The sequence below is a fragment of the Myripristis murdjan genome, chromosome 9 (assembly GCF_902150065.1).
Source record: "Myripristis murdjan chromosome 9, fMyrMur1.1, whole genome shotgun sequence".
Lineage (NCBI taxonomy): Eukaryota > Metazoa > Chordata > Actinopteri > Holocentriformes > Holocentridae > Myripristis > Myripristis murdjan.
Window position 1 is genome coordinate 24,731,685 of NC_043988.1, and position 9,614 is coordinate 24,741,298.

At 40.4% G+C, this 9,614-nt stretch overlaps 1 protein-coding gene across 1 annotated transcript; it reads left to right on the plus strand.

The window, feature by feature from the left end:
• Positions 1–740: 740 nt before the first annotated feature.
• On the plus strand, positions 741–6,962 carry LOC115365366 (UDP-glucuronosyltransferase 3A1-like). The gene is made up of 10 exons (XM_030060335.1): positions 741–1,101; positions 1,502–1,603; positions 2,100–2,220; positions 2,514–2,677; positions 3,852–4,016; positions 4,596–4,804; positions 4,895–5,040; positions 5,282–5,367; positions 6,119–6,338; positions 6,479–6,962. Exons 1-10 carry the CDS (start codon positions 999–1,001, stop codon positions 6,744–6,746), a joined length of 1,584 nt encoding a protein of 527 aa, XP_029916195.1. The 5' UTR covers positions 741–998; the 3' UTR covers positions 6,747–6,962.
• The last annotated feature ends 2,652 nt before the right edge of the window (positions 6,963–9,614 follow it).

The following is a 9,614-nucleotide window of genomic DNA, read 5'->3' on the forward strand; positions in this document are numbered from 1 at the left end:
CTTTGCTTATTTCTAAAGGCCATTTAACTCATTGTTGCATCGTTACTCTGTGAGGTGGCAAAAACAAAGTTTTCTGTACATTCATCTGAGCCTACCAGTTGTCATTCAGGCTTTCTGTTTTAACCTTCAGGCCCCAGTCTATATGATTATCATCTCTACATCTGTTTTCTTGTAAACATGTTTGAAATTCTCCAGATAGCCATAATTCCTATTAACAAATGTGATGGTAGAATTGTTTGTGTTTGTTCATTTTGTTTCCTGCTCAAATTGCAGTTCTGCCTCCGACTGACCAAAGATCAAAGATCAAAGATTTGATTGGGAGATTACTCAGTATGCTTGACAACAACCAAGCAACTCTATCATTACAAATCAAACAAGCACCTTTGCAGTGACAGCTCCCCTGATAGGATGTAGCTCACTTCCCAATTTAACTTTTCCCTTTGTCTCTTCTGTGATACAAAGGAGGAGTGGCGGGTGGGATCTTACCATTTCTCTCTCCCTCCCTCCCTCCCTTCCTCCCTCCCATTTTTCCCTCCCTGTTCTTTCTTGCTGGAGGTCCAGTGCTGCAGGACTTTTGAGTGTCTGACTTCTAGAGGAAACAGAGCTGCTCACACATCACATATAGCCTCTAGCCATTTTTATACTCACAAACTTGCACTCAGAACCTGGATTGATAAAGCAGGACCAAAAGTACACCTGAACACTGGACCTTTTCCATTTGTTGCCTATCAAAGCATTGCAGAGCCATCTTAAGTGCACTACATGAGGACTTTGGATTTCCTCCACTGTAAAACCAAACAATGTGGATTGTACAGTAATCTTTACTGCTGGCTGGGCAGGACCTGAGGGCTCTCCACTTTCACTTCCAGGATCTAACCCGCTGCTCATACAAAACTGTTTTAGCAGGAATGATTTTTATCTTTTTTGTTGGTTAAGGTTTTTTTATATGCCAGGGTGAACTTTTAGGAACTCGGAAAGGACTTTGGCCACCTGCCAGAATGCGTTACAGCAATAACAATATGGTGATTGTGTTCTTGGTGTTTTCTCTCCTGACGGTCCCTGTCCTTCAGTGTGCCAAGATCCTGACCGTCTGTCTCATTGGTGAGTAGGGAAGCCGTGATAAAAATAGCACAGAAATAGTGATAATATCACATGATAAAATGTACTTGCTTTCCAGACCGGTGAGTAAAGTAATAATGAAAGTAAAGGCTTTATAACTTGAGGATTATATTTTTTCTCTGCATAGGCTGTTACTTGTGTTTGTATATGCAGAAATCAGAGTACTATGAGCGTGGAAGGTGATTTGCCTTTATGACAGGCTTCTGATCATTTACAATAGACTGGGTGAGTGCTGTCACAGCTGAACTTATGAAGGGAATGAGATGACGTGTAGCATTAAAATAATGTTAATATAACAAACAGAATATTGTTTTTAGATACCGATTTCCAGTTTTGCTTCTTGTCTTGTTTTCTCCTTCCCGTCTCCTCCCTCCTCTCTCAGGAGGAAGCCACTATTTGTTATTAGATGAGATCTCTCATAACTTCCACCAGCATGGCCATGAGGTCCGCATGCTCTTGCAGCTGGGCAACCCTGTCATTACAGGTATACACTCACAAACCTTCCCTTTTATTTTTCCCTATGTCTTTTTTGTAATATGGGATATTTGTCAGGGGTGAGATTCAGAAAGGTAAGAAATAGATTGTGTAACATAACTGAAAAAAACAAAACAAAACAAAACATCATACTATTTTGAAGTGTATTCACTTAAAATGGATGAACAGCCAAATAAACTGACAAAGAAGAAAACTAAAGGCATTTATGTTTTGCAAAAACACAATACAGTTTCATTTAGTTATCACTTTTTTGTAAAACCTTTATTTTTATTTCAGTAAAGAAAAATTTTTTTGCACCTACTTTTCATTCACAATAATCTTGCTTCAAACACACATAAACATGCACAAAAACACTGTATTTTGTCTTTCATTCTCTCCGTAAATTCTTTGCCTCCTGCTGATATTTATGCAACGTAATGTAAAGTCATTCACTTTCTTCACTTATAATGACTTACACTTACACCTCACTGTTGAACTCCTCCCAGGTTTTTCCTACACAGGCCGTGCAGACAGCTACCAGACAAGCACCTGGTCCTTAGGAGAGAGCTACATTAAAGAATACAATGGGTGGTTCCTGGAGCAACAAACACAGTTTTTACTGGGCAGGTACACGTTTTCATGTTGATAGTGGACATTTACAGCCAGAGTTGGTAACACATACGCACAAGACTCGACTTGGGCTTGACCCCAGATGATCTTGGCCTTATAAAGGAAGTGGTCTGGGGTGCAGCCTCAGTGTAACCTCCTCATGTTGTCTTAAATTCTTTAATCTAAATTGCTCTGACTCTCAAACTGCTCATTTATAAGTGGATCATATTGTGCCCTCACCTGACTCCTGTCCCTCTCCACTCATCCTGCCTTGCTTTAATTCTTCCTTTCACTCACTCTCTATGTCTTAGAGATGCCTTCAGTGACTTCCTGAACTTCATGGGCCACCTATCGTACCAGTGTGACCATCTGCTGGGGGACAGGGAGATGATGGCCTTTCTCCAGCGGGAACACTATGACATTGCCATCCTGGATGCTTTCAACCCCTGCTCATTCATCCTGGCACGCAAACTTGGTAGATAGACTGTTCATATCACTTAGGTTTCCATTCTGATTACCATTATTTTTATCATAATGTTATCACAATTATACATTATACATATGTAATACATATATCATTTACAGATCTTGTTAAAGTTTATGTTACTGTGGCAGTTTCCCCTACCACTGGTAACACACCACAGCAGCACACCACACCATCAGTCACTCCACATGCAACAGGTTAGCCAGGTAGCATGCTTTTGATAGTTTGGTGGGTGCACACACTGAGCTACATATAACAACAATGCTGTTTCCTGTGCTATTTTCCCTGTTAAGTTTACCCCAGACACACAAACACATAAGTGAGGTGAGATAACTCTTTATTTAAATAATGTTAATTATATTTTGAATTGTTTGTTTCTAATGTGTTCCTTGATCTTACTGCAGTCCTTCCTGGTTCTGGACAGTGCCAAAGGACCCAAGCACAGCTTCAGGCAGCCTTTTATACTGCCTGATTAATGAGTAGGGAGCGTGCTTAGTTCACTCATGCTGCACCATCCCAGTGAATAAAAGTATAAAAGCGGATTGTAACCTTGTAATGGTGTTATGTTAATAATTTAATGTGATTGACTGATTTATTGTACTTAAATCATGTATAAAGGCTTAAAAATGTTTTTGTTTGTTAGAAAATAATTGAATTGTTGCTGTGTTCAATTAAAGGTGGTATGGTCCAGTGGGGCCTTGCCTTTAAGTAGAGGGGATCTACCCTTCCTAGTCAGTCAGTGAAGGGCTGCCTTATGGTGCAGACCTAGTGGTGCTGTGTTAGTCTTTTGCAAATATTTTTTTTCTGCTGTATTTTTGCCTTATTTTCTGCTGGGTTGTTGTCAAAAGGACAGTAAAACACCTAATTTTCTTTTGCATTAAATGGACTTTGCTACCTTTTTTTTTTTTTTTTTTTTTTTGGCATTTTTAGTTGAACTGCACCCTTTTCAGCTAGCCTTTCGGCAAAACTACCCACACTCAAAGGCAGAGTGTGACAGTGCTTTCACAACTTCTCCTAATTTTGTTTTGACCATTGTGATGAAGTGGCAGTATTTAAACCTGCAATGGACTGAATTCAACCGAATTTTCAGCCTGATTACTACTCACTGAATTTAAAAGGTTGCTGATGTGATATCACTCTGTCCTTTATTTTTTATTAACTCCAGGTGTGCGTCATGTAGCGTTCTACCCCGGCCCTCTGAACGGCCCTCTGTCCATTGCCCTCCCCAGCCCCCTCTCCTATGTCCCAGTCTTCAACTCCCAGCTCTCCGACCACATGGATCTCTGGGGTCGTACAAAAAACCTGCTCTATTCTCTCCTGGCTCCTATAGGTACTAACAGGTGGTCATACCCATAGGTGTTACAAGCCAAGGCACATTCACATTTTTTCATAATCTAACATTTTCCTCAGTTTATACATTGTATCTATGGATATTCTCATGTGGAACGCAACATTGTACATTGTACATTTGTAATCACTTATTTTCATACTACACATATTTCACATTAAATATTTTACTTATTATTTTTCCCATTTCAGAAAGCTGAACTGCTGAACTACTTCTGCTTTGGCAAACCCGCTATATACTTTATTTAATCCATATTTTCACCCATGTATTTTCTACTTAACAAGTTCTTGTGCTGTAGTTTCCTTTATTCCTGTATCTTATTTTCTTTGTTCTAATCTACCTAATTAGACCTACTATTTGCATTTCTAATGACCCAATTTCTCTATTGGGACCACTTAAGATTCATTGCTAATACTGTCTAACTAAATTAAATATTGTAAGTAAAATCTGAGGGACTAGAGGTCTAAAAGTTTTCCACACTCCTCACCGCCACAACTCCTGTTTGGATATGGGAGTTTTGGACTTTGTAATAGCCTGCCTTTTCTTCCTGTTTTCTCTAAGGCCAGGAGTTTGTGTGGTCAAGGTTTAGGGAAGTTGCAGAACGCCACTTGGGTGCAGACTCACCCCCTGGTGGTCTGGAGGAATTATATCAGGGAGCTGAGCTCTGGGCCTTCAACACCGACTTCTCCCTGGAGTTCCCCCAGCCTCTTATGCCATACACGGTGCTGGTGGGAGGACTGCTGAACAAACCTGCTAAGCCTCTGGATCAGGTCTGTTCTGTTCTATTCTACTGTTGTCCCTCTATGCTCTCTTTAATTGCTAACCCTCCATCCCTATGACTCTCCACCCCAACCCTTCAGGATTTAGAGTCATGGATTTCAGGTTATGGAGAGGCAGGTTTCATTGTGGTGACCCTGGGGTCCATGGTGTCCTCTGTCTCTGTGGATCATCTGCTGGTGGAGATGACTGCTGGCTTCTCCCAATTCCCTCTGGGGGTCATCTGGAGGTAAAAGCATGACAACATTTACATAAGTAAATAAATAAAATCAGATTTGTGGTGCACATCTTATTGTTGCTGGTTGTAATAATAGGGAAAAAGCAAATATAATCAATTTTCCAAACATTTAGACCATCATAAAAAGATGAGATCTGTCACACGAAGACAAATTTGGTACTTCTAAATAATTGAAAGGTCTTTGAATGTTTCAGGAAGTTCGTCTAACTTTACAGTGTTTCTCCAAACCTAGGTATGACCTTGAGCGATGGCCGTCTCACCTGGACGTACCTCCCAACCTCAGGCTGGTGGACTGGCTGCCTCTGAACGACTTGCTGGGTAGGAGAAAGCAACAGTCATTCTCTAATTGTATATTTTCTCTGAATGTATATTACATCTTATTCTTTCAACAGCCTTGTCTTCTAAAGAACTAGATTGACCAGATATGTGAAAAACTTGTGTGTTCAGTGATTAATCTAGTGATTAGTGAGCTATGAAATTTAAAATGGCAAAGGAAGGCAGACAAAACATGACCTATGTGCCTTCAATAAACAGTTGTAGCGGTGTTGTGATTCATTCATTGCTTTGTTGCATCAATTATAAATGTTTCCATTTCATTTGAATCTGTCTGCTAAAAGAAATATGTGAATTAATTTCAGTCAATCAATTAATTTAACATACATAAAAAAGACTTTATAATGATGGAATCTAACAAAATACTATGACAAAAAACTACAACTTTTTTGTTAAAGGTGTTTTGCTTTCCTTTTAAAATCTTTTGATAGAATAAATTTGGTAAAATAATTCTGTTGTCTGACATTGTTTCACATTTCAGAGGAAAAATAATCATTTATTATTGCACCTGTTAATTAATTGATATGAAGTTTAGGCTCAATCAGTTTGTTTACCTCAGTTGTGGTTAACAAACTTGAATCAAATTCAACTCTTGCAAAAAATAAAAATCTTTCCTCAGTCCAATCACCAACCAGTGAATCTTGAATCAAACTTAAGCCAAAGATTTACATCCTGAGAGAGTAGCATTGCTGCATCTGTTTACAAATGAAGTTCTCTCTCTTTCTGTTTCTCTCAGGCCACCCTAAAGTTCGTCTCTTCGTCACCCATGGTGGTCAAAACAGCCTGCTGCAGGCAGTGTACCATGCTGTTCCTGTGCTGGGAATCCCGCTGTTTGGAGACCAGTTTGATAACGTGGTGAGGGCTGAAGCAAAGGGGCTGGGCCTCATTATCAGGCCCACACACATCACCAGAGAGCTGCTCAGCTCCACTATCCAAGCGCTCACACAGGACAGCAGGTGTGTAACAGCTGTGGATAGATGGATGGGTGCCAACTGTGACTGATTTACAAAGTGAGAAATGTGTAACCACTGGCATTCCTCTTCCCTTCCTCTCTCTTTTTTCCCTCCCTCCTTCAATCTCCTGTTCCCTTCCCTAGGTTCAAGTCCTCAGCCCTGTCCCTCAGCAGGATCCACCGGTCATATCCCGTCCCTCCAGGTCTCCGACTCATTCAGTGGGTGGAGCATATCCTGCACAACGCAGGTGGATCTCACCTCCGGCCGATCTCACTGACACAGCCCTGGTACCAGAGGTGCCTGCTGGACACGGCTCTGCTTTTCTCTCTGCTGCTGCTGGGACCGGCGGCTCTCTGCTGGGCTTTGTGTAGGCGCAGGAAGAGCAGGGATAAAAACAAAAAACTACAGTAATGGCACAAAGCTCTCACTCAGATGAGGGACAGCTGTTCAGATCTATACCTCAGTTCTGGGTGAGTTGCTCTTTGGGGACTGCATTGTGTACTATGTAAATACTGCATAATTTATCATGATTATTATTTTTTTAATATGATTTCTTGGTGCCCTAAAATACAGTAGGTGATCAGTTAATAAATCTTTGCTTGATGACTAATTGTAATTCATATTCATATGATTCAGTAATAAATAAATAATGGATTAACAAATCAAGGGAAAGCAGGGTGGTTATTATAGTTAACTAAAACTAAGCTAAAAACTAAAATTTGGTGTGAGAAACATTTAGAAAAATGGAAAAAATGGAAACAAACTTATACAATATTTTGCACTTACAAAATGAACTAAAATAAAATAAAAAAATGTACAGAAAATGTCTTCTGTTTTAATCTTCAAATTTGTCAACAAAACAAACAGGAGGAGGCATTGGTGCTGATGTTTATTGAGACTGGGGTGGTGACATGACTGAGAGTCAACTGCCTTCACAAAGTGTTGAGTCTGTGCTGTACTGTAGAATATCCATCAAATTATAATAATAAAACTAACTAACTAACTAAAAAACTAAAACTAAACATTTTTAAGCAATAAAAACTAAACTGAAATGAGAAAACCCACTCTGGAAAATAAACTGAATTGAAAACAAAACAATAACAAAATAAAAATGAAATGAAATGAAAAATACAAAACTATAATAACTGTGGCAGTAGGGAGGCAGTGGTGGTAGTGATTTGGGAGATGCTGCCTTTACCACAGGCCCTGGAATAAACTTCCCTTGTCAGCATGCAGCTGCCCCTCTCAAGTTTCCTTGAGCAAAACACTGAGTCCCTACCACGTCCAGGGGTGCTGGTGTGTGTTCTGACCTCTGACCTGGGGAGGTGAAGGGGCCTCCTTTCTTGTGACAGACGTGGGAGGGACCAGAAAAATCTGTTTTAGCTTGTTTGTTTCAGGTAAAACTGTACCTCAGTCTGTCAGATTCAAAATAGATTACTTTTATTGACCTGTGACAGAGTAAGGGAATATTTCCTTTCTTGTTCTTCCTCACTTTTTCAGTACAGAGCAAAATTACTTTTCAGAGCTGCCATCTGTCTGATCATTGATATGCTTTGGAAAAGGATGGCACTTTCCTCTTTTGAAATAGATCGATGCCTATATCAATACCAAGAAACAGTGTATACTCAGGCAGACGTAACCATGAAAAGTTTTTACATAGTCATGATAATATAACAATATAGTATTAGAATTACTTATTCGTTATTATCACTTAAACTGTGAAAGATGAAGCAACACAGTACAGAGATGTGAAAGAATAAAAAGACAAATGTTTCCGAACTTAAAATATAAAAGTGAAAGCATTCTTTGTATGCTGAGAGCACTTCAGTGTTTTCAGCTGTAATTCAGTGGAATAATCATCATGCCAAGTTTCCCGCCCGCTCCCTTCCCAGCGCCACTCTGTCTACCGGTTGCCTCATTTGCACTGCAGTGCTGCATTGTCCAACACCTCTGTGTTGCTTTGACCTGGCTGTGCTGCAAGCCAGGGGTGGCTGTCTTTACACACACACACACACACACACACACACACACACTCAAGCTTCACCAGCATGGCTTGCTGCCATTTTGAAACAAGGAACATGGCTCGGTTACTATTTGTGTGTATGTGAGTGCTTGCTTGCTTGCTTGTGTGTGTGCATGAGTCTGCATGTTGTGAATTACAAAACACACCTGGCGCTTCTATAATATGCTCTAGACTGGAAAGGCTGGTATCATGTATTATGTGTGCATGTGTGTGCATGTGTGTTTGGGGTAGCGTCATGGTCTAGTGGCTTTTCAGTTAGTAACCAGCAGTACCACCTGCGAGTCCCAGCTCTGACCCCCACTCCCCCTCTCCTGGCTTCCACCGAGTCTCCCTCAGCTTCCTCAACAAGACACGAGCACAAAAGCGTCAGCACACCAATGTTCACGGTCACCGCCCCAGTCAGTTCTTGAGAGCAGCTCGGGCCTCGGAGGACCCCCTATGCTCTGCGCCCCTTTTCTGTCCTCTCCCGCTCTCCCTGCAACTGTGTTGGGGGTCAGCAGGGAGGAAAATATAGATTAGCAAGGAAATAATGACCAATTAGTACGGCTTGTTTTTTTGCCCATTCAGCTGTGCATTCATTTTGTCTCTGTTTTTCATTTGTCTGTTTGTCTGGCAGTTGCAGGTGCCAGTGAGTCTTCCTCTGTCTCGCACGCAATCTGAATCAGGCAGGTCAAAACAGACAAATCTATGACAATACAGACAAGAGAGAGAAAAAAGAGGGGGCGAAAAAGCTATAAACAAGCAAACTAGAGCAAGGCAGAATGGGAGAGAATGGAACAACACAGCAGAACAAAGCAAAGCAGAACAGAAGAGAACGAACGGAACAACATAAAGCAGAAAGGAACAGAAGAGAGGAAAAAGAGCAGAACAGTACAGAATGAGACGGACAACACGGCAGAAGGCCATAAGTGTCCAGAAAAGTGTAAAATGGGTCATCTGAATTACTAAAATGATGGAATTACACATGATTGTGGATTTGCCATTATGTTTACCTTTTTGTTCGTATCTGGATTTACAAGGTGGTATGTTCAAAGCAGAGAAAATATATAGAAGAAGATTGTAACTACAGATTTGTGCAAGTCAACGTAAAAATAAAAGACAAAAATCTAGCTCATAGATGGTACATCTCAATGATTCTGTTCTGGTCTGGTCTATACTATACTGGTCTATACTGGTGTATAAAATTAATTTCCCCATTTGCATCCCTTTTAATTTAATGATGTATAACAATAAAAAAAAAAAAAATAATAATAATA

What these genes read in the sequence shown, in the direction of transcription:
- LOC115365366 (XM_030060335.1), top strand. Translation starts at nt 999, where the DNA reads ATGCGTTACAGCAATAACAATATGGTGATTGTGTTCTTGGTGTTTTCT. An exon ending in GGGCAACCCTGTCATTACAG is followed by an intron (nt 1,604 to 2,099) that starts GTATACACTCAC and finishes AACTCCTCCCAG; the next exon opens with GTTTTTCCTACACAGGCCGT. An exon ending in CATCCTGGCACGCAAACTTG is followed by an intron (nt 2,678 to 3,851) that starts GTAGATAGACTG and finishes TATTAACTCCAG; the next exon opens with GTGTGCGTCATGTAGCGTTC.